The 25,621-nt window shown below is 45.7% G+C and overlaps 1 protein-coding gene across 2 annotated transcripts; it reads right to left on the bottom strand.

The window, feature by feature from the left end:
* Window positions 1-258: 258 nt before the first annotated feature.
* Window positions 259-14,487, bottom strand: LOC135824575 (uncharacterized). Of its 2 annotated transcripts, none has more exons than XM_065337310.1 (5): window positions 14,220-14,487; window positions 5,205-5,276; window positions 4,219-4,353; window positions 2,994-3,227; window positions 259-1,961 (listed from the first exon to the last, which is right to left on the bottom strand). In XM_065337310.1, the coding sequence occupies exons 1-5, from the start codon at window positions 14,259-14,261 to the stop codon at window positions 1,380-1,382; spliced, it is 1,065 nt and encodes a 354-aa protein (XP_065193382.1). In that variant the 5' UTR covers window positions 14,262-14,487; the 3' UTR covers window positions 259-1,379. The 2 variants fall into 2 exon arrangements, with proteins under 2 accessions (XP_065193382.1, XP_065193381.1); XM_065337309.1 differs by lacking the exon at window positions 14,220-14,487 and adding an exon at window positions 5,656-5,804.
* Between the last annotated feature and the right edge of the window lie 11,134 nt (window positions 14,488-25,621).

Here is a 25,621-nt window from a genome sequence, read left to right as displayed (position 1 = left end):
ATAGCAATCAAGGTAGGTGATTCCTGAAGAGTGTTGTACGAAAACTTGTTCGAATCATCTTTCTTTTCTTTTTCCATTGCCTTTGTCTTCTTACATGTATTTTTTCCTTACCCTTTAGGTTGTTTCTTGCATCGTCTCCATCGCTTATATTGTTAATAAAGAAGTCCACATGTCGCTTCAGCTCGTCCTACTTATTGCCATATTTAAATTATTGTCATTATTATTATTATGAAACTTGACCCAAAGCCAATATGCCTATCGGGGGTTCATTTGATTGAAAAAACATTACAACTACCAGTATGTACAAAGACAAGTAGGGATTGATGAGGAGCGAAACGGGGAAAATCAACTGCAAGGAGGCGGAATTCCGTTGATTGCATAAGCATGGTTAGCTGTAAATTTCCAGAGGGCAGCTTTGAACTTATAGAGCGAGGCTTCCGATGTTAGCCTGGGGGGTAAACAGTTCCATAGAATAGCAGTTCGGAACATGAAGAGAGACTTAGACAATGATGTAAATTTGGGAAGAATGATTTTGATAATATAGTAGGGGACGTGCTAGGAATGTGCTAGAGCTGATCGGTAGTTATTTGTAGAACGTCAGTACCGTCGGTCAGTGTCGTCCAATGTTAGCGCATGAGCTGATTGTTTAGTAGCTGCTGGTGGTGTTAGTGGATATTATAAGCGAAATTTGTAGTTCCTCGGTCTTTCTTCTATTCTTTGGTAATACCTTGTCTATAAAGTACAGTTTCCCCATGGCTTCGTTAGGTAGCATAATATTACTATAGACACATGTGCATTGCATGTACATGACGATGTGACTGATTGTACAGGACACGTGCAATCATGTACCAGTACTAGTATCGTCGAATAAAGTCAGCCACCGACTAGAGACCGCAGCACCATATGTACTCTGTAGCTGTTTGTTTTTGTCCAGATAATTATTTAATTTTTACGAGTTGGGTTTGTGAATAGTAGTAAAAAAATGTAGCATTATACTGGGGTACACGTTTTTCTTCTTCTTTTGTTTACTTTTGGAATTACTACATGACTGCATGATCATCATGTACATGTAGGTGGGCCAGGCCGTAGAAGTCCATTCCGGGGCAGGAAGGCCATACATATGCGCTATAGTACAGGACGTGCAATTGATATCGGCCGAATGTTAGTCCTGTACGATTAGCATTACCCAAATCTCAAGGGTTGTAATAAGAAAGTTTGTAAGTCTTTGTTTAAATAGCATTGTTGGTATACTAAAACTGGTGATGTTCTTGACCATTGGCAACGTTCTGCACTGCCACATACACATGCGAATACATGTATCATGCATGGTTAAGTTAAGTTGGCAGGCGACACTCCGTTGGCATTGAGGCTTGGTGTCATCACACCTGGGGCACTGAGCTGTGCTGGGGTCTATGATTGCCAGCCGAACCTATAGCGCGCTGTTGAGACGACTGTCTGCCATGGGCGAATGTGGCCGTCGACGTTACGTCAGGAGTAGGGTCGGAGAAGTGCCTCGTTGGTGCACGACCACCACCTGCCCTGATTACTGCCTGGGTGCGTTCACCGGTGCATTTATGATCAGTCCGCTGGAAATATCGAAGACGTTGACTGCATGATAAACTGCTTTGCCGACTGCTTGCACATTCCCTGTGTCCATCTGTGAACACAGGGATTTCATGGTGGCTGCGCTTGCAATCTGTCTTTGTTGGGATTGATTCGCTATGTGTCAGAGTGCTTCCATCGCTCTTGGAGCGCAGTAACAGACCCGGAGCTGCCTCCAGGCGAGGACGATCGCCCACACTTGACTGGGCAGGTGGCGCTGTGAATGCCAGTGTTCCTTTCCAGTGCGTATTTGTAGGCTGAGATGCTGATCTGCTGGCTTGGCTCGCGACACTGCGGCAGGTCACAGCCGTTGGGGTCGAGTTGGGGCGTGCTGCCGAGCTTCCTCTGGCCAAGAACTCCTGAAGACAGTCGGGGAAATCCCAAAATACAACAAACAAAGCATTCCTTGACTTAGAACATAAACACAATAGTGATCATTGGGCCCAGGCGTTCTTATTCTCGTGCCAGAGACAACCTTGTACCAGAGACGAGATGAGCTGAAATCAAGGTTCCGTATAATTATTCAATCATGTGAAAGCGTGTTCATCGATTTTCTGTTAATTTTTTTTACAATAATCCCAAAAGTTTCCGTGTTTGGATGTATGGTGAAGGCAGCGCAACAGCAGTGGTGTTGAGATTATACCAGCTCGTCCTACCATACTGCTAGCTGGAACTGGTGCAGTTCTATGCCAGGCGCGTGCAGCCCTTGGCGAATAATTCGGGCAGAAAAACCGCCAGAATCTGGTTCTTTCAATGTATGTTTTACGCATGCTTGGTATAAAACAATGGAGCAGAATTTGAGGAGGTGCCCGCTATAAAGTGTGTATGGCTCTGCCAATTTCATTCACTTTCTTTTGGTTTCAAGTAGAATATTATGTCAATTTCTCCACCAATATCCGCCAAGTGCTTGGCACAGGTCAACGGTTCTTGTGTGTTCATTAATGGAGTGCTGTGAAAACGTAGACCGTCGAAAGAATCTGTTTACACTGTTAAGTGCCACGAGCCGCTATTGCAATACGAAGTCACCCGCCTCCTCATTAAAGGGTCTGGTCATATCCGGCTCAATAGGTATTGTAGATAGTGACAGTCCTCAAGTGCCGTTTATGCCTATGCAGGTACCGTCATTTCAAAGTGTACAGATAACATGTGTAATTATGTGAGCCTATCCACAAATGACCACCTGCCACTTGCTTACAATAGCCACCTGCCACTTGCTTACAACGATCACCTGTCACGTGTTTCAAAAGACACTATTTAGTGTGTTTGCACCATGGAATGGTCGATAAAGATAACCTCGACCGAATACTTGTGACCTGTGGAAGGAAGGAGCTGGGAATTTAAAAAGGCCTTAGAAAATTCTCCACGGTCAGACAAAACCCAACGAATCTCACCTCCTGCTCTTCGCTGGTCATTTCAGGTCCGTGCCGCGCCCCAGGATCGTGCATGGGAGTATTCTTGAACTGATTGATCCAGAATATTGTCAAGGCTTCGTCGTCGTCCTTGCCCGTTCTGCTGCCTGACTCGAGCAGTTTGCGTTCCGCACTCTGTCGCCGCGCTTGTATCCAACGCAGGAGTCTCTGCCGAGCCTCACGCTCTGCCCGTAAGTCCATGTCTCTGCGAACTACCTACCGTAAACAAAGTAAGATACAGGTTGGAGAGAAAAAAATATATTATATACATCACAGGTCACACGAGTCACAGAGTACCACTCGTCTGGATTGTTGTAACTAATATTTTCATGCCAGCTGGCAATCTTCAGACAACTGATAACAGTGATGCACGGCTAGTTTGGTATGTATGCAGTGGTATAGGAAGGAATCTGTGAACCGAACCGGAGGACTCCGCTCTCTATATCACAGGTCAGATGAATACTCTAATTTCAGAAATTCAGGTGCTCAATCAAAGGCGCAGGTACATGTATGAGAGAGCAAAATACCAAGTTAGGCTAACAGATATTTTTAAGGTACAGAGTAAGCCATTCCGTAACGAATGAGGTGTATTTGTGTTCTTGCGGGTATTGAAATTTAGGAACAAAAGAAATTTTGAATTTTATTGCGGGGTAGCCAATGACCACTTTGCATGGCAATTGCAGGGATTTTATAGCCAACCACGACGGGAGAAATGCATCGGACGTACCGAAAATAGAGCCGCATTGAAAGTTGGTGAAAATACAGTACTTGCATCAAAAAGAGCTCATGCAGCCATGATCCGTGGTGGTTAACATAGACGCACAAACCAACTAAAATTTCCGGATAATATAATTCCATATTATGTCAATAGAACTGTTACAGTGTGTGTTTGGTATCGCCATGGCCACTGTGGGCCACCACCAGCGAGAAACGCCACCTTACAACTTCTTCCTGTTCCCCTTGTGTGTTTGTGGACCCCCAGCAACCCTGTATTGAGCCCTCTTTGGACAGGACATGTACTTGGCTTGCATTCTCGGAATACCAGCGACGTTCAAACACACATACACGCACACACGTAAACACGCACATAAGCACATACAATGTACACAAACGCACGCACATTTACACATACACACATACGCGCACATATGCATCACCTGCTCATACTAATACATGTATCCTGAAGTCTTTAACACCTTCATCATACCTTCATTTGTAGATTGGCAACTTCTTGCCGCAGACCCAACACCGTCTGTGAGAGCTTCTCCCTGTCCTCAAGTATCTGTTCGTACGACTGCTTCGTCTCTTGTACTACTTCATCCTCTCCTGTCATAGCTGCAGACTGAGCAAGAACAATGGTGATGGACAAAAAAACAAGTAGATTATATTTAGAATATCAATCAACATGACCAGCTTGATAGGCATATAGGTAATGAATTTTTTTCAATTTTAAAGAACAGAAAGATGAAGATCGCTCGATAACACAATATGAAAGCATAGGGTGACATGAGGTCACACATTATCGAAGGGACGGACGTCTCGTGCTCGTAGCGCTCAGCAACGGGCTATTACTACGTCTTGCAATTACGCAATTCGTTATACTTCTCGTGACAAACCACTAGCTAAGCCAAACTCGCCACCAACGACCTCAGGTAAAGTGGCAACTCGTGAACAACGACCTAATTTCTAAGCCCCATTGTACCCCCATGGACTGAAAAGCATCGATAAAAGCATTTACTCAAACCATTCTTATCCGTCAAAGCTGTAAAGCGATCGTTTGCCTTGTTGCGCACGATCATGGCGAGGGGAAACAATGTACATTAATGGAATTATAGACAATCCTCAGGCTGCGTATTTGTGCTCTATGTCCAGTGGACAGAACCAGTTATGCAATTCTAACAGTGACACAGAAATGACACCATCAAGTCCTTTTCTGCCATTACCCAGAGTTTCGTGCTAAAATAAACACTCATCAGTTGGCATGATTTAGGGCTTGGTTTGACATTGCTGTGCAAGTATTGAATGCAATTGTAAGTACAGATCCCCCGGATTTCCATTTGTACTACTACTACTAGTACCTATTCAATAATTCCTGGCTCGTCCAATGCCTGCCAATAACAAATGAATGTGACATGAAAGGTGATAGCCAATCAATGCCAACTACTAGTATCGTAAACAAGATCCCCGTCATACCTGGGTTTCCTGGCCAGGATGTGCTGCATCAGAAGTCATCTCCAACCGCTCCTCTTCGGAAAGCTCTGAATTCTGAAACAATCAGGAAAGGAACACCAAACAGAATGAGTTAGTGAGGAATCAACCTGTTTCGCCTCGTCATAACAGCACTTGTGTTGTGTTTTCTGCTAAAAAGGGTAAACCAGAGTGTGCATGTTGCGGTCGATCAAAATTATGTTTAGAAACACAAGAAGCGTGGGAATGCTACGAACTTCTGGTCAGGTTAATAAAGATGTTGAGCTGAGCAGTCACTAGTGCGCAGTTTTTGGGGTAGCTCTGTTCTCGCAATGTGAAAAGGACAATGCTCACAAAATGTAATACCTTTCCAAGTCAATACTAGTATTGTCTCACACGAAACGTATGCTTCTATCGCAGCTTCGCTATGTTTTTATCAAGTAATTAGTGATCGTACCTGATTCTGTTTCCCTTTGCATTCACGTGATGTTCTTAACAGTAGATAACAGGAATTGGCTTGAGACACTAACTTGTAGCACGTACCACAATGAGCAAACGTCTCGACCATTCAGAACCTCTTGTTCTCCCGTCTTTGGGGAGGGAGCGAACCACTTTTATAGCGCAATCGCGTCAATCTTGCATGGTCACGGCCAGCTCATTAATTTTATCGGCGTTCCTTGCAAGCCGCCGCTGGTGCTCTTCGTAGCGGCGCTGGCCGTGTACTCAATGACTGAGTGTCCAGGGGATGAATGGGCAGCATGTGTGGTCGAGACGCGATCTTTACCTTACTAAGAAAACTAGCCACGCGTGATACCTGTGATTCACGATGTCAGGCATAGTGAGTGCTGATGTATTCCCATGAGACAATACAAGCCTGTCAATGGCATGGGAAATGGATCGGTGTCAGCACTCGTGAAAGATGGGTACTTGTAGAGATACACACACACAGACACACACACACACACACACACACACACACACACACACACACACACACAAAACAAGCGCTCGCGGTGCTGGCGCAGGGCAAAATTCTCTCAAAATGCAGTCAACCTGTGACCGGACGGAAGTACATTGTAAATTTATGTATACTCCAAGACAACTCTGTGGTTGCGTTCCAAGGTGTCTCTGTGCTCATGAGATCACTGTTTGCACCCGCATGTACCATACACCGCTACCTGTTAAGAGACTATGGATGTGTACCTCACACACACACACACACACACACACACACACACACACACACACATACACACGCACACTCACACGCACGCGCACGCGCGCACGCAGTTACGGAGCAATCCACATCAAACGCCTCAGTGCGAAAACAGGCACCACGGGCAGCGTGATTGCACTCCGACTCGGTACGCTAGCACTTTACACTTCAAATGTCACCCCCAGCCAAGATCTCAGTCGCTTTCAGTGGACTTAACAGGGTATGCATTAGTGTGCATGTAGGTGAAATTGCTATCACTCCACTTTGCTACATTCTGCGATATCACCTACTGTACAGTCACATGGTTGCCTTGGAAGCTTCAAGAAACTTCAAGAACGAGTATTACACGCAATACATGCACAGATATTAGGATACTATGCCTACTGTTACCGTCACCAGATACCCGAGCGAATTGTAAGTGCAAAACCCCGACACACCCTGCGTGAATTTCGGCTTCACGACTGCTCCTGCAAGTGCAATTCCGCATGGTGACGGTTTACTGCTTGTGTTGTGGAGAGCTAACGTGGTTGCACTTGCAACGTGTTATAATGGATGGTGCCTGCGGCGCAGTCTGACAGTGCACTGCCGGATTGCATAGGCGTAGATGCGGTACTCCTCCTTTGACCATGGTTAGATGTACGTACATGTAAATTACATTGGCGCAACACTACACAGTGCAATCCCCTGCAACAGTGCAACCGCCCCTGGAAGAAATTTACAAAATTTCTCTCCGAAACTAAAATAATTGCGTTTACACCGTCACCAGGCTGTTGTATTGTTACTCGACTGCAGCTGTGGGACAGGCAGTTTTTGATGGCTGTTGTTACGATAAACGCACTATGCATGTGCGTGTACGTGTACAATCATGTACAATGTACATGTACATGGTCCGTGTGAATCGGGCCACAACGACTGTGAAGAGCCATGTTCTATTCAAGTGGTATGATGATACAAAAAATGTTGGGTTAACCCCCTGGAACTGTGATCAGTACACTACTACAGTTCCTTGTATTTGTAAACACACACACACACACACACACACACACGCACACACACACACACACACACACACACACACACACACACACACACACACACACACACACACATAAACACACACACACACACGCACACACACACGCGCAGAGGTAATGAAAGAAACGAAGAACTATAGCTACAGCTCGATGTCTGTCCCTGACTGACAACTGTCGTCCACCATAAGGCTACCTGAGCAATACTTGAGTATAATGAGATAGCGTAATTGATATTCTTTACTGCAACCATTGTGTCCGTCTATACTATACATAAGACTGTGCACAAACACTCGCACCCGCGCGACCCGAACTCTGTTTTCAGGCCAGGATGCCAAGAAAATACAACCCTTTTTACTCTAGCTTTTACGGCTGGCTTCAGGAACGTCGGGCTGGGTCGTATCGGGAAAGTACCGGGATGGGGACAGGCCGTGCTCGATCCGCTGGACCCAACCAAGCACCGATGGACGCGATAACAGACCACCGTGTAAAGTAGCGCAGCAAACCGTATACATGTGCATCATGTAAATCACTCCACTTGCAGTCACAAGAGTATTATAATTATACATGTAATTATGCATCAACTGTAGACTTTATCCATGTCGCAACCCATCCATGTTTATTATTATTATTGAGCATCGCTGGCCTCGAGCGAAGGTCCCTGGTTCGAATCCTGGTGGTGACAGTCCATTTTTTCTTCAGACTTTTCCTGATTGTGTCTTTCCCCCAAACCAGTGAATATTTTGATGACTTGGGGCTCCCCGCGTACTAGTTTGTACGTGAAATGTGTGGGTTACAATGAGGGCTGCGTCCCACCCGCCTGTGTGGATTCACAGGAAGTGTGGGTTACGAAGTCTGAAGGAAATGTTGGGCGGTTTCTGCTGGGATGACGGCTAGGCCAGCGATGCTCTAACCACTGAGCTAAGGCTCAGTGGTTAGAGCATCGCTGGCCTCAAACGAAAGTCCCGGGTTTGAATCCTGGTGGTGACAGTCGATTTTTTCTACAGACCTTTCTCGATTGTGTCTTTCCCTCAAACCAGTGAGTATTACTGTTCTAATAAATCAAGTTCTCAGTTGTCACGCCAGTCTATTGTTAGCTGTTTAGACCTCAGGACACCATTGGTCACCAGTGTTCAGATTTGGAGAGCGAAAATCGCTCCGGCACACGTGTGACGCCTACATGTGCGACATGTACATGTACACTATTATGGTCTGTGAACCTTTCTGCCAATTTGTCCATTCATTCATGCAGCTTGAATAGCCTGAAGCACAGTTTTTCTCACTGACATCGAAAACACAACTGATGAAGTCCAATTACCGCACGGCATGCTATGTCCTATCTGCACGAATGCCTAGGTGTACCGCCCGAAGAAAAACCTTATGATAAACACGTCGCGTACAGATTTTGTAGCGTTCCACAAGCGCAATTTGTCCTTTTCGTATCAAAGGATTCAAAGCTGTCTGTGCACGCGCCGCCGAATAGGCGTTCTCCTTTGATGCAGAATCTTCAGCCTAGCCCCAGGGACTGCGCAATGCCCGGTGCGTACTTGAGCGACGCGACTGGATTGCATTGAGCAGTGCTATACTTGTACAACATGAACAATGTAAGTCTGACGCGGCGGCTACGCAACATGAACACTTGGGTATTCAACACGACGTGTTTTAAAGGGGTGTTTTCGTTTTCTGTTTTTTTTCTGAACCCTTGAATAGCACTTCGCCGTGTTGAGGGAATAAGCAGGTCTATCGACAACAGGTTTTCGCTGCGGTTGGTGGCTGTGGGATGCCTTGTCACGGTCTCAGCCGTGGTACTAGCTGCTTCCTGTTACAGTGCATAGTGGCAATGCCGATATTGATTTACAGGTACTCAGTCTCACTCTCCAGGTACTTAAAACGCGTTTCTACAATACAAGGTCTTCTTATATTTAATACCGTACAATACTCTATCTGCGTTGACTGTTGTCATGTAGATGTAGGTTACACATTGACAACTCAGTTTTGGTTTAAAACAGAAAGTAAACACTCGTCGGCGCTATCAAGGAATGGTCAGAGTACACAATTGGCTCAGCAGTCAAGCGCCTTCAACTAGTTCAAGGACCCTTGTCTGCTCCCCGATCAGGCACTAATTACCTGAATACAGCCTGCTGAACACCCTGAACACATTGTGACCCAGCAGTTCTGCGACGAAACAGAGTTTTCCAGCTTGGTGGGTTAGGGCTTCGCGCATTCCTGTAGCACATCTGAAGCCCTGATAAGCCAGCCAGGTGTTCATTTTGGAAGTATTTCGTACTTTCAGTGGCTCCGGATAACCGCGACCCGTTGTGAAACGTACATGTAAAGAGTGCGCTGCCAAGGGCTTCTCTAGGGCAGGCATACCTGTATACATGTAGACAGGACTTCCATGACCTGCGGTAATCCTACAATCATGTACAGTGAAACCTGTCTAAGACGGCGGCGTAAGGGATCTTCGAAATGTGGTCTCTGTTACCAGGTGGTCTCTGTATCCAGGGTCATTTGACTGGAAAAAAGCATACCTTGGTTCTGGTTTCAGTGGTCCTTCAGGACAGGTGGTCGCCTTAGCCGAGTGGTCGCATTGACAGGTTTTACTGTACTGTATATGTATGTATATCGTGATCCAAGAAAAGCAGGTTAACATCAGTATGGCTAGTGCTTACGCTGAGAACGGGTTTATTCACAACACAAGTTGGGCCAATCGCGTGAAACCATCAAGTAAGAACCAAAGAGAAATAAAACCGCAATTCGGAAAGAATAGAACACTCAATTGAAATGTAAGATTGAACACAAAAGCTTCACAAGAAATCACTGCCTACTTGTTTACTGCGAAGTACTTGTGAAATTACAGATTGGCGTATCAGCACGGCGTGTGCATCTGTACATTTATGTCCGTGTGTGTGTGTGTGTGCGCGTGTGTTATGCACAACTGGAGCGTTTTTCACAGGACAGTCCCTGTCTCCTGCGCAATTCTATATTAATTGATGTATCTCCTGACCAGGGTTTAAACTTACTTTTAAACTACACTTTACACTCCACATTGTACAGGCACGAGTGCATTTGCATGAACATATACATATACATGTAGGAGACAATGAAGGTTCTGCTGTTGTTTTAAAAGGTGCTAATTTTTTAAAGTAACATTTTAAACACACTAGCACAGTGCACTTGGAGGCTCTTGGCGATGGGACTGTTCGACATGTCCCATGCTGTCGGATGAGTGTTTTCACACTAAACTCCGAGTAACAGCGGAAAGAGATTTGTTTGCTCCGTTGCTGTGTAATCTTTGTATTACTGGCTCTGACCACTGGATATTGAGCACTGTAAGCAGCTTGAGGACTTTAGACAACTGGTCCATGATACTCAATAGCAACGAAACCCTCAGTGTTCTGCCACAAAGCACTCTTGCTGATGTTATCCGGATATCAAGCATTAACATTGTACATTAAAAAGTATTTGCTGGAAGCATTCGTCCCAGATAGTACCAACCATTGTTTGAACACCTGAACATGCATGTAGTCATTGACATTGTGCATGAGCGTAATGCCTGAGCGGCACGAGATGTACACGACCCATGCATGCTGTGATCATCACGTGCTCATCACGGAATCTCACCCGAGCAAGTGATGGACACAAAAAGAGGGCAGGCATATGAACATTCTGACTGATTTCTGTACATTGTACATACTACTGTAGTGAAAAGTAAAGTTCACACGTCCGCTTTACAATGGCCATACATGTACAATTGCATTGAGAATCACAATCAGTAAAAGTAATACATGTACGGGTATGAGCTGAATGGTTCGGACGTGTGCCCGAAGAGATCAAGTCATTCACATTTCTAAAACTGGATCACAAACATTGCCATGCCGTATGCACAGGAATACAAACCCGGGACTCGTCATCTATAACGTCTCCGCTTCCTACGTGGGTGAACGGCCAACGGTCCTCAGCGTTTGTTCAGCACCTCCATGAGCGACACTGACTCACGCTGCTATCTGGTGTTCACGAGGTGTTGGCCGCGCTGGAAACGGAGCGTCTCTGTAAGTTTGCATCCCTGGTGATGTTTGTGCCTGGAGAGCACTATAAAAGTGGTGCTCATTAGGCAAAATCTTCCTCAGCCTACTCAAGCTCAACTGATGAGGGGTGAATTCCTCGAAACACCGTGTATTCAGCAGGGAGTGGTGCTTTCTTGCAAGTTTGCCGAGTGAGTGGAAGGTTCGATGGACTTCTCGTGTGCTCTGGAAGGCAGTCGTGAGTCAGCACGGTCAAGTAAGAATTCAAGTCGGCAGGAATAGCGCAAGCACTCATGTAGGGAGCAACACACAATTCCCCAATTATCGCCGAAGTCGCACCAACCTCTTCTTCACAGTACATGATTGTGATAATAATTATTTTGCATTTGCTCCAAGCACATAACCATGCATATACAGTCATGTCCATTTGCAGTAGATTTCCAATCCACCAAACATACAAATTGGAACAAATTTGAGTAATTTGAGTAATTTGAATTTGAGATTCGAGTACAAATTGGAACAAATAGGTTCCCTTTCGTTGGCGGGGAGGCCTCATTTGTGCACTTTGCTTGCAGTACAATGATACTGTATCTCCTCATGTACAATGACATAATGTACATGTAGACAGCCACAGGTTTACCATGATGTACATGTACATGTACATGTGGATCCGCAGACTGTGCATAGTCTATACGGATCTTGTATGACAGTGGTTAAGTAAGTTTTCAACATGTACATGTACAATGTACATGTACAGTGTACATAGTGGTCATAGTTTGACAGCAGCATGAAACAAGGCGGAGGACACCGTGTTCGAAAACAGTGACCTTTCTGCAACCATCCATACGGTTGGTAGAGCCTCGGTCTGTTGTGACCATCTGAACCAAACTATGAACGCTATGTAAACAAAAACAAGGTACACATACATACAAGCCATGTACATGTACATGACTGTGATGTTCATGTATAGCCTCCAATTGGACGGGTTAGTGCTCCACAAGTTAATTAACTGAAGGAGAGCTACCGGTGCTGAACGATACATGCAGTTATACATGCAATCATGGTTACTTTGTCAACAGTTGCATCCGTCTGTTCCCGTCCGCTAGTTAGTCTCGATCGATTCCCATTGATTAGTTCATGTAAGTGGCAGATCACGAGGTCTATGTACTTGTATTGTGCGGTCATAACCTAACATTCGAAGTTGCGCTGAAGTCATTTTACAGTAGCTAATTGATTTGTCATCTTATCCGCCCTTCGCTTCTCTTTACCTACTGTGCTACGCCAATGCATAGTTCATACATACACTGCAACATACACTGTAACACGTGACCGCAAGGTCCATAGAACCAATCGATGTCAACGCTCACAGCCAATGATTATAAGTTCTGTTGTAGACTGGTTACTCTCTTCAATAAAGACTCAGGAGTCGCGAGTGTTTACTTCACTCAAGCTAACGTTGCCCTGGCTATTCATTGGGCTGTTGCTTTTGAAGTGTACAATTAACACTGTTTATTGATCACACTGACACTAGTGCGATGCCGAAATATTATGATAGTGCCGCGGTTGCCAGCGAGCTCCGATTGATCGCCGTCAGAACGAGGACAAAATAATATTGGCTGTTTTACTATACATACAATTATAAGGTAGTAGCTGAAAGACGTTCAAAGATCGGGGAGAGGATTACATTCATTGGATTACTGCTGAACTTTGTCACACTGAGTCAATGCCATGGCGCCAATCGTTATCATTAATTTGTATAATTCAGCAGCGTCACGATACCTCTGTCGGGCATGTCATGTGTGCTCCAACTGTTCCGCACTGACACAAGCCCATTTCCAGCGCTTGATGAGCTGTGAGAGTTTTTGCACTGTAAATGACTATGCAAGGACGGTGCTTGCTGCTCTGAGAGTCACAGAACTTCTGCTGTCACAATGCAAGCATAGTAACGCATGCAGCCGAAATCCTAAAACAAAAGCGATTGCCAAACCAGCCCTATCTGCAATACTAGTATTTTAGTTTCTTCTTTAAATGAACAGGCACCGATGCCTTCTCGCCAATCCAATGGTCTGGCTCGTACAACATGGCATAGAACCTTTCTCTGCCCGAGAACTCATACAAATATTATTGTCCCGCTAGTAGCGAAAATCGTCGCTCCCTGACAAAATACAAAATATCGGGTATCGCTATGTTTCATCTCGGGGTGAACAGTCAAACGTGATGCAAAGGACTTTTCTTAGGTCGGAGTGTCGGAGTCTTGGCAAATTTTGAAACAGCAAAAGTGATATTCGTCGTGATGCCACGGGAGAATCTGCAATGAGTGCTATAAGTACATCGTAGTATCCAGCACTCGCAAAACCATGAAAACTGACTCTAGGTAGGTTGAGTAGTGCTACATGTACAGTTGTACACTGTATATTTGGGGATGGGACAGGCAGGTACTAGTAGACGATTTTACTCCATCATAAGACAGGAATGAAAAGGAGGGCTGTTCAACTACTTGGTACTGTAGACATAGACAGTCATACGCAGACAGAACAGTAAATTTGCTTTTGGGAAGCTCAGGATTCTCTCATGATCAGCACGAAACTGAACTGTATCCTGGGGCTCTTGCAAAGAGGATATCTCTGCCTCCACTCAATAATATTGCAGCTTTCACACTTACGAGTCTCGTACGAGTTGTATATGGTCCCAACGCGGGAGGAAATGGAGAACAGAGCGATAGAGTCAAGAGTGTTTGATCATCTCTTACCTGAGAAAGCGAATCGGTCCTTGCTGTCTTGTTCAAACCCATCCTCACTGGTCGGGATCGTCTCGGAGAATGCCGATTACGCGTCCCGTCAGGCTCGGGCAAGGGAATACTAGGACCAAAGCACGGGTTTTGCTGAAAATACTTTTAAAAGAGCTTGTACATTCGCTTACCCAGAATTTGTGGATATTTTCTGGTGGACTAAGAGGGTATGTCACTCAGCGACTGAAGTTCTGAACTCGTCATTACACTCAACAGAGACTTATAAACAACCCGCCGAAGTAGTAATACTTATCATTATGAACACCAGCTGCCTAGCCTCACAGTCCAAACTCTAAACAGTTTTCGCAATGATCGCCACATGGACAACAAACGTCACTCAGCTGTTCTCTGCCCGGTATCTGAGAGCCATGGTCCAAACCCCCTAAGCCCCTGTCTTGTTGTTTTCAATTTTGATTTTAGATCTTTTTTGAACGGCTGGGCGACCACGGACCAACCGCACAAGGTAGGCTTGTTATGTCATACTAGCGACATGTACTTTTCAGTGTCACTTTGCAAGCTGCTGGTATTCTGTATCGTATCAGATAACATCCTGCGCTGGTAAAAGGTAATTTTTGTTCCCCATCTGTCCTTGCTTCGTTAGCGCAAAGTCGTGTAAGTGTGAAAGCGCAGAACCGGCTGCGGAGCCAAGCAGCAGCCCCACAACAAAACCCCGAATCCCACCCTCCCTCAGCATAAGCAAACGCTTCAGTAATCGCGGAAGTTGAGCTTGCATGGCTCCAAGTTGAAGGTGGAGCATGTACAGTACTAGTATCATTTTGCATCATTCAATCGTTAGTACAAACCATTACACAATTGCTGGAACATTGCTTGTAATGCTCCCTGGCCTAAAGGCATTCGCCTGGCAGTGCTATCTGTATCTGCGCTCTCCTGAGCGAGCCCTGTGGCCGCATCGCCAGCCATGTCTACTCCAGTAGGATTGGCAATAACGAGAGAGCTTGGAAGCTCAGGGCCCTACGCTATGCTTTTTTGCCTTGATGATCTAGACAAAAAAAAAGCATAGGGATGTTATAAATTCTTTAAAAAATTCCTTTTTTTGTAAGACATAACCTGGGATTCGAACCCGCACTATCGCGCGCCCTGCATGCATCCCATGATATACTTCGCATACATACTAATTCTTCCAAGTTGTTTCACATTGTGATCTTGCATTTGAAAGCCCTATTTGAATATGCATTGTGGCCAGCCGTCTTTGATGGCACGGTACGGTAGGGGATAGGTATGGGACAGGTACGATCGAGGGTAATACGACACCGTCTCCCGTACCGTACCATCAAACACAGCTGGCCACATACAGCTGCCCGCAATATTCAAATAGGGCTTTCAAACGCAAGATAATAACGTAAAGCAACTTGGAAGAATGGGTATGAATGCGAAGTGTATGGGGGAATGCATGTAGGGCGATAGTGCGGGTTCGAATCCCAGGATATGCCTGAAGAAAAAAGGAGAATTGAAAAATTTATAACATCCTATGCTTTTTTGCCGTCAGATACGGATAGCGCCAGGCGTGACACAAACAAACACACAAACAAACACCCAATTAAAGCTGTGTGGACCCTGGCTAGCGCCAGACGTTACTGAAGTAACGTCTTCTGCATAGCTACGGGAATAATGTTCCATTGTTGGCCCGGTATATTCCACCGATGCACAGATAGTGGACCTCTCACATTCACACGGCTGCGGGCATTTGCGAACGGTTCCAACAATGAGTTTTTAACAGTGTGCGTGTAACGGAAAAGCCGTTTCCATGGAGTAATCGACTTCATCAAGCTAACCCATCACGTAATACGTGTATAAGTATAATAATTATGATGAATATGATAGTGTGAAAGCGGGCAACTAACGTAGTTTGAATGATTGTAGAGGGTGCACCTGAGGTGCTAGGCGTGGTGCTAGGCATGGTGTTAGGCATGGTGCTAGGCATGGTGTTAGGCATGGTGCTAGGCATGGTGTTAGGCATGGTGCTAGGCATGGTGTTAGGCATGGTGCTAGGCATGGTGTTAGGCATGGTGTAGGCATGGTGTTAGGCATGGTGCTAGGCATGGTGCTAGGCATGGTGCTAGGCATGGTGCTAGGCATGGTGCTAGGCATGGTGCTAGGCATGGTGCTAGGCTTGGTGCTAGGCATGGTGCTAGGCATGGTGCTAGGCTTGGTGCTAGGCATGGTGCTAGGCATGGTGCTAGGCATGGTGCTAGGCTTGGTGCTAGGCATGGTGCTAGGCATGGTGCTAGGCATGGTGCTAGGCATGGGGTGAGACCTGTTAGTAGAAGTGTTACAGTGTGCATCCTTGCGTTTCCGTTCCATATCACATCACAGGTTAAAATCATTGAACCCACAATGATGGGCACAGTCCCAATGCATCTGAGTGAGGGAATGAGTTTATGCCTTTTGTCGGCGAGAGCAAATTCTTGGAGTATGCTAGTCAGAGAAACAGGTGCATGGAGGATTATACATGTACATGTACATGTACTTTGCAAATAAGTATCTACACCAGCAACAGCCTTCTTGGAGTGATGTTTGCTGATTTGAATGACGTCGACAAGAGAGCGGCAGCCCATTTTTGAGATACTCTACGATGAGCATCTTGGCTTGTGCAGCCACGCTGCATGTCATCTTACACGACTTGTTGACCTTACACGCGTCCAAGGTGCATGGTGTGAATCTAGTTAATGGTATTTTACTAAACCCTGCCTGATACCAGTACTCGAACAACGCGCGCGCAACGCAGCTTGGGCCTTCGAGTGCCCAAATCTGCCTCCAAAGCCGGCCACGACCGTCCAACCGCTCGCGGGTCCATTTTATGGAACACCCTGCCATCCGACGTGCGTGGTATTACCCAGTACCACCAGTTCAAACAAGCCTGCCTCCCGTTCTGTCTTGCTAGCAGTAGCACCCACTACTGAACACTACAGGAATCTTTGAACGTTTGCGGTACTCCACAGAACCAGTCATGTGCTGTTTACCCCCTGCCCGTTGTTGTATTCTAACGTTAACGTTATTCATTGACTGAGCGTTCTTTGCTTGGTACTACACCCTGCTATCATGTTAGGCTATTTCCTACAATATTTTACTGTTTCCATTCGCTTCCATGTAATTGGGCGACACCGCCCGTTTGGTTCTGCGAATTCAAATAAAAATGTACCTACCTACCTACCTACCATCTTGCTTTCTCAGGTAGTTTTCAACGAGCGCAGGGTTGGCTCCGGCCGGCGGAATGTGCAACAATCACGAAATACTCAATGCGCGCCGCAGCCTTGGGGGATGCGTCTTTCACCTACATTGTACATGTACGTGTAGATGTAAAGTAAAGTTAAGTTCGCATTTCCGCGTTACCGCCGGCTATACCATTGTGTTGAGCAGCACACAACGAGCTTAGCTAGCTTAGTATATTGTTCAAGCTAGTTGTCTAGGGCAGGTTCATACGGTGATTGTTTTGTTGCTGTTTCTTGCTGTTGATTTTACTTGAAAGAGAGGAGAGAGAGAGAGAGAGAGAGAGAGAGAGAGAGACAGAGAGAGAGAGAGAGAGAGAGAGAGAGAGAGAGAGACAGAGAGAGACAGAGAGAGACAGAGAGAGAGACAGACAGAGAGGGAGAGAGAGAGAGAGAGAGCGAGAGAATTATGTTTTTTGTTTTGTTTTGTTTTTGTTTTTTTAACTATGTTCACATACACAACTCGTAAATAATAATGACAGACAATGGTACTGAGACAAGGACAAACGAAACATGACAACTACTGAGAAGGGGCTGCACCGAGACGCCGCAGTGATGGTGGGGCAATGATGGTTACATAACTTTCACTCATACATGACGTACGGAATGGGAAGAATACATCCGATATCGCCCACTCCACAGTGCAGCTCCAAGCCGCCATGGACAGCGTCGCTGAGTGGGGCGCAGACTGGACAGTGATATTTGAGCCATCCAAGTCTCAGTCGGTGACCATTGGCCACCGTAAGCCACCCCCAGCCATGCCACCAGTACTGTTCGCAGGAATTGCCATCCCGGAGAAGAGGGAGATTAAACTGCTCGGTGTCACCTTTGACACCCAGCTGTCCTTCTCAACTCACCTCCACTCCATTGCAACCAAAGCTGCTCAGCGGCTCCACTTCCTTGCCAAGGTTGCCCCCCCCCCCCTCCTAGACGCCAGAGGTCGCACAACTGTGTACAAGGGGTTTGTCCGCCCTCTGATGGACTACTGCTCCTTGGGGTGGATGGGCACCATCCAGTACCTCCTGCCTGGACAAGATGCCGCGCAGGGCGCTAAAGATCATCGGCCCGGGAGTTTGGCTTCCCAGCCTGGAGCACCGCAGAACGGTTGCATCCCTGTCGCTCCTCTTCAAGCTAACATATCTTCTCCCGACGAATCCCCTTAAAAGGCCATTATACAAGCCCCAGCCGACCCACCCCCTCCGTGCAGACCATCGACCAGGCTGTCTGCTAAGATCGCTTAGCAACACCAGAACCAGCTAAAATCAACACTCCCGGCACGCACCCGAAGCAGCCTCCGCAATGGATTGCCCGATTGCGCCATCCCAACGTGGAACAGCCTGCCAGGACATATCTTGCGATCTGCACCGTACCCACAACAGCTGCAGTCCTTCAAGCAAAGATGCCATAAGTACCTGCTGCACCTTGACTGGCAGAGAGAGACTGACGCTTTTTAACTTTCCTTAGCTGCAGTTCTGATTGACCCCCATATCCCTATCCAATATACTGTAAAACCGGAAAGTTTAACGACCAAAAAGTTTAACGGTTTTGTAATTTTGGCATGATTACGTGCAGAATGGCTACCTGGTCACCCATCTGTATGCGCATGTTTTTTATACATACATCCACCGATAACGTTTTTTTCTAATAACGACAAATAATTGATCGTTTTAAAAAAACGTTAGACTTTGTGACTCGTTAGACTTTTCGGTTTTACAGTATCTTTTATCTTTATCCTTCTGCAGTTGATGTGTGGGTGCTAATAGTGGACCCATGATGTGCATGTCTTGCTCTCGTCTTGTTTTTCTCTCTCTCTCTCTCTCTCTTACATGTAGGTCCTTTTCTATTTTTCTTGGCTCGCTTTGTCTGTGCAGACGCCGAGACCACCAAGGTCGGCTGAGCAGTACAGCCCCGCCACCACTTTCCGCATTCATTCGGGAACATAGTGGACTAAAAAAATGTGGATCGACATGATTTTGGAAGAACTCAGGGACACGCGCGTGGAAACCCTTGTTGAGAAATCAACCCTGCGATTTTTATGAAACATTGTACGGGAAGAGCACCGCGCAGATATGTTTTCGTCGTCGTTACCAGATATCTGCGATTTGCTTTTGTTTGTCCTGAACTCCAATTTCTTCGAGTTCAATGGTAATGTGTACCGCCAGCGACGGGGCTTGGCTATGGGTAACAACCTGGCGCCCCCCTTGGCCATGGCTATAATCTTCATGTCAAGATTTGATTGGCTCGCACTGTCTGATTTTCCTTTGAAACCACTTCTGTACCGCCGTTATATCGATGACTGTATTATTATTATTTGGCTGTTTGGCGTCGCATCGTTCTTACAATGTGTTGAACACCTCAACTCTCGCCATCCGCACATACGATTCGCAGCGGACTACACATGATCCGCCAATTCTCACACGATCAGTTATTTGGACCTGTCCATATCGTGCCCCATGTGGTAAGCTACGATCGGGAGCTGTTTGTCAAACCGTCTGACAGTGGTGTACGTGTACACTTCTCGTACCTGTCGTCCTTGCCGTTGGACAGCAAATCGCCGTAGCGAACAAACAGTTCAGCAGGGCAATCGCCAACTCGACAACAGAAGACGGACGTCAACGAAGCATCGCCAAGATAACAACGTTACTCAAGAACAACCACTACCCCACTGCGATCATCCAATCAGCCATACAACACGCCATACAAAGACACTAAGGCACCAAGGCACCACATCACAGCGGAGTACCGGCAGTCAACATCTCAGTCAAGCGCAACCGGAGAAAGAGAAAAAAGAAATACACATCCATCATCAAGGTGCCATACATCAACAAGAGGCTCGCTAACAATGTCCGAAAAACCGTCAGATCATGTAGTAATGGGGCTGTTAAGTGATGACGTCACAGTTCCTTCGATACGCATAACAACGATCCCACTGGGGCCATGGGGACAAACAAAAGTAGCGTCGTCTCCACCGAACCAGTTGTCAGTGGCAACATAATAGGAATCGTGTACATTTCTTCGTTTCTTCTTTGCTGTTTTCAGTGAGTGTTTTGTTTTCTCTTTGTCCTTGATCTCGACGATGTTGTCGTGCTCATTACCTTACTGAGACGTCTCTTGTGACTGTAGCCAGTGTCACGGAGGATTTTATTGGCGTGACAAGGTAGATCGCCGAGATCGAGCGTGAAAAACGCTCTGCATTAGTAGCTCCTGTAGAATGTTTTCTGGGTTGGCGTATCCATGGTCAACAAAACCAAGGTGCAAGACAGCATGAGAGATGGTGTAAACGATGTGAACTCCAAAAGGTAAGCTCCTGAACAAGTGGAAAGATATGGGTATTTACAAACTCTCTCTTCATCCATCGATTGCCGCTATGCATTGCATTTTGTCTTCACAGATAATCTGGCCAAATTTATTGTAACTAGAGAGTGCAATCGTGCTTGGGGGCTGGGGCCCATCCCAATGTCATCACATGGCTGTGGTGACTAGTGTATATCTGGGAGAATTTTTCCTCGACTGATACGGAGTGCATGTGGATCGATTATGAGAAATGCGAACATGTGAAGTAAGTAATTAGTTGTGTCGAAGAAATGTGCAATAAAATAAAATTTACTTTACACTCAAACATACACTGTACATGTACATGTAACATCATGATAATGATTCCATCTTCATTGTCCCGCAACTGGTACACCGTACGCACCGAATACATGGTGTGTGTGTGTGCGCGCGCAAGCGCGCGCATGTACATGCACACACTCTCATGCGTGGCCGAGTCGGCCAGATGAACAGACCATGCATTTGCACGAGGTGTCATTGGAACGCTGTACTTTATGACTTTATTCCAAAAGAGTATGTCTTGCCCCTGACGAATGGAGTTGTATCTGTGCTCAGCAGGTATTGGGCTATGACGCAACACTGCAATCAGCGCTGCAATTAAAAGAGCACTGCATGGATTATTTTGACTGGCTTCCTTTGTGTTTACTAGGTTGAGCCCGTGGTTTCATTTCTGTGTTCTGTCATGATTGGCCTCTGGAAATAATCAGAGTGGATGTCATTTTGCCATATATGTGTGCCTTGTGCGACCGGTTCAAGGCTAGATGCACTTCACATTCGGCGTGCGATCTCAGCGTCTGGGACCTGATGAAGTCTCTATCATCATGATCGTGTGTTCTTGGGCTGAGCGAGCACATGCACAAGTGTGCAGCTATAACCCTGTGTATCTTTGGTTACACTTTGTTCTGCAATGCATGTACCTTGTAACATTATGTGCTTGCACTGCTTTGTCTGGCCTGCGTATTTCAGGACTATTCAGTGCATTAGACCCAGGTTTGTTTGGTTGCCGGATGATCTCTTGTTGCGTCGCTCTGTATTTGTATTCATCAATTTTTGGGCTTGAGAACTGAGCTGTTGTGTGGTTCCCAATATGAAAACATCATGATGGTGCTCTGTGTTTCGATTATCGACTGTCGGAGCAGTCATGCATTTATTAGCAAAACGGTCAATACTATAGTCTTTTCACGTGTTTGTCTTTTTTGTGTTTTCGCCGGGGGTAGGGTATTAGCGGTAACGTTGCACACAGAACGGCAGTGTTGCATAACTGGACGACCCTGCCTCTGCATCTGACTTAATTTCCGCAGGATCTGGTGCAATTACACCAGACAGCCACTTCCTGTAAACACGCAAACAGCAAAAGAAGAGATCCCGCAAATCAGGAAAAACCATTGCGGAAAATATAGAGTAGATCATACAACATTCAATAATCTGGAGTAATTACAGTGAGACAAACACTTCAAACAGTGCTCTCTCTCTCTCTCTCTGTCTCCATCCTTCCAAAAATACCCTATGACAATTCCCTAGAATTATTATATTTTATATTCTTAGGACATCATTCTGAACATAATAAATTCTCCCATGGGTCTTCAATCACCACGGAGGGCGAAGATATATTATCTAAGTCATGCAGTTTACGGGAGGTGCGAGCTGTCATGGATATAGAGACTGATATTGTGCCAGCGTGAGGGCAGAGACAGAAAGAAGACACTGATTTCTTGCTCACCTACATGTATATATAATCGAATCCACAAGGAGCGCTCATACTTTGATCCATCAGGACGCGAAACATCTTCAAAGCACTCTCAAACACGGAGTTTTACTGTGGGCAGCCAATTTCACAGCCATAATGAAGACACTCAACGACTACAGGAGTTTTGTAGAGGAAAGAACAAAGAGTAAAGAGCGACAACAATTGCTTGAAGAAAAAGCAAAGAAAAACTGCTGTCTCTCCAGTCATTTAGATGCTGTTGCCCTTGACATCTGGTTCCATCCAGAGGACGCGACTTTTGTTTGTCCCCAGTGCTCTCCGTTGCTATGCGTATCGAAGGAGCCGTGACGTCACACTTAACAGCCCCATTGGACGTACGTGTTGCCTTCACGTCTGGACGTTCGTTGCGTGACATGTTGGAGTCGTCGTCACTCAGCCGGCCTATTTGCCCGAGAACGGTATTTTGTATTTATGGATTCTCCACAGGCCTTAGCCTAAATCGAGGGAGTCTCCGTCAACAGCTTATGAAGAAGAAGCTAAGGAGAAAAATAAAAATAGGGGTACAGCGGCAGAAGCAAAAGAGAGGAAGGGGCAGGCCGGCTGAGTGTCGTGGATGTGATGGGGAGGGGCAGGCCGGCTGAGTGTGGTGGATGTGATGGGGAGGGGCAGGCCGGCTGAGTGTCGTGGATGTGATGCTGGCCTTAAACGGAGTACACGTATGTCTAAGGATGTTGTGTATTCGTTGAGGTGTGCTGCCTGTGGCGAGGAATATGTCGGTGAGACTGAAGGAACGGTGAGGAAACGCAGCGAAGAGCACCACGGCCAAGCAAAGAATGCCACACACGGAAAGCCTTGGGGTGAACATTACCGCAAGAAACGCCACATTTTCCCCGAGTCATCTTTGCCATTCTCCGAAGCCTCGATTCTCGCCCAGAGGCAGAGATCCTACGTAGACCACCGAATCATGGAGGCCCTCTTCATGCGAAAGAGGAAACCGGCGGTGAATATGGACAAGGTTGGCTGGTTGGTTGGTTTATTTTAATTCGCACAATAAACGGGAACTAGGCCCAATGATAAAAGGCGAACGGATAAGCCGCATTTAGAAAAGAGAGGTTAGGACTTCGAAAATTACGAAAGAAGAAGTATCTGACAGAGGAGTCAAGCGAGTATCAGGGGTGACAGAGTGGTCGAGGATAGCCCTTTCCCAAAGGCGCTCGCCTTTTTTACGCCTTTTTTCGCCCTTTTTGGAAAAGCCCGTTTCTTTCGCCCTTTATTGCGTTTTTTGGTGAATAATAAATATCGCCCTTTTTGAGCTTTTTTAGCTGAAAAAGTGCTAAAATCTCTTTCCTCATGCATGCGATCACAGTTTCCGAGTGCTCGATGGGCCTTGGCACGCCGCTTTTTTGGGGGGCATTTTTTGTTTGTTGTTGAAGCTTGTACCCAATCCTGTAAAAAGTGGGTTTTTTGAATTTTACTTCTTGTTTTGCCTTTCGTGGACCCATCAATGGAAGAGTGCGTATTCATTTCTCAGCTTGGGTTCATATCTGAACATGTATTATGGCTATGCTTCACTGAAAAAAGAACACATTTTGCCTGTTTTCACTGAAAAAAGAGTACTTTTCAGCATATTTTTGAGGGACACGAAAAGCACTATTAAAGTGCGAATTAAAAGAGCACCTTTGGGAAAGGGCTAGTCGAGGAGAGCTAAGAGGAGGGCTAGTCTGAGCAACAAGGGCTGGCGTTTGTTGGGCGATGTTTAGGTGTTGTTGTTGTTGTTGTTGTTGTTGTAGAAGTTTATTTAACGTCGCACCACAAACAGGCGATTTCGCCTCCTTTGATACAGGTGAAATGCTGATAATTCGAACCTCAAAATGCCAGCAAACTTCTAATTATCCGGACATTCTAATTATCCAAACATGAATCTACAACTCAATATGTATGTCAAAATGCTCCCATGGTCGCGCAGAGTTGCGCTACGTACCTTAGACACAAATTTTACGGACAATCAACTGACCGGCACAGCCTGCTCATGTAAACTGAACTGACCAGTACAGTGTACAGTGAACTTCGAATTACACTTTGCTAACTTCGAATTATCAGCACAAATCCCACACATTTCCTATGTTAGTGGAATCTGTAGGACTTCTAATTAACCGGACAAGTCCAGTTCGAGGTTCGAATTATCAGAAAAATTTATGTGGGAATCGTATTGATAGAAATCGGCCCTGGAAAAACTTCTACAGTCCATTTCAAAACTATAGACGCGTAGGGTTTTTGAAATATTTCAAATTTGGCTGGAGCTTTTTGAGAATAGTTTTCGGAATATTGCTCAGGACCGCTCCACAATTACTCTCATAATAGAGTCATATAGTTTCTAAACGATTGGATAACAGACGCCCAATTTGGAAAAAATTATGCACAAAGTGATCACAGATTTTATGTGGTATAGACGCTGGCATAACGGTTTTTGCCTAGGTACACGTCTATAGTTTTGAAATGGACTGTAATTAAGCGGTATGTTCGAATTAAACCATATTCGAATTATCAGGATTCCACATGTACATGTGGACGACGAGGTGCTAGGCTCCGGCGGATTATGCTCGCGAAATCATGGAATTATGCTTTCATGGATTCTCGCATTATGCTCGCAAAATCCTCATATTATGCTTCGGCATGCAGGGATACATATCCACTTTGTTGTACTTATGGAGCCTCAAAGTTCGGAAAATTGTGCCTTTTCGTACTTCCAGGTGGCCATGCGTACAACAAAATACATGAGTATCCCCATACCAAGGTACTAGGTGTCCATGCATGCTAGAGATCAACATGGAAAAGAGAAAACATTACTTCTTCAATTCATTAGTTGACTCCTTTTTTTTTGTAAAAAGATTTTTTCATTGCCGAATTAGTTTGAGTTACCTTTGAAAATTATCATCACGGTTCAACTGTCTTCGCCATCCTCATACTCGCCCAAGCGTTGTCAACCTCACCCTGCCATTAATCAGCTCATCTCTCCCGTAGCTCCATCTGTACTTCCATCATGACCGAACATCAACTATACCTCAGTTTGTTTACCGGTACTGGTAGCTATTAGGGCT

The sequence above is a fragment of the Sycon ciliatum genome, chromosome 9 (genome assembly GCF_964019385.1).
Source record: "Sycon ciliatum chromosome 9, ocSycCili1.1, whole genome shotgun sequence".
NCBI classification, from domain to species: Eukaryota; Metazoa; Porifera; class Calcarea; order Leucosolenida; family Sycettidae; genus Sycon; species Sycon ciliatum.
This window is presented reverse-complemented; position numbering and strand designations above follow the sequence as displayed.

What these genes read in the sequence shown, in the direction of transcription:
- LOC135824575 (XM_065337309.1), bottom strand. Translation starts at nt 5,766, where the DNA reads ATGGTCGAGACGTTTGCTCATTGTGGTACGTGCTACAAGTTAGTGTCT. An exon ending in TTGCCAATCTACAAATGAAG is followed by an intron (nt 3,228 to 4,218) that starts GTATGATGAAGG and finishes TGTTTACGGTAG; the next exon opens with GTAGTTCGCAGAGACATGGA. An exon ending in TGACCAGCGAAGAGCAGGAG is followed by an intron (nt 1,962 to 2,993) that starts GTGAGATTCGTT and finishes GACTGTCTTCAG; the next exon opens with GAGTTCTTGGCCAGAGGAAG.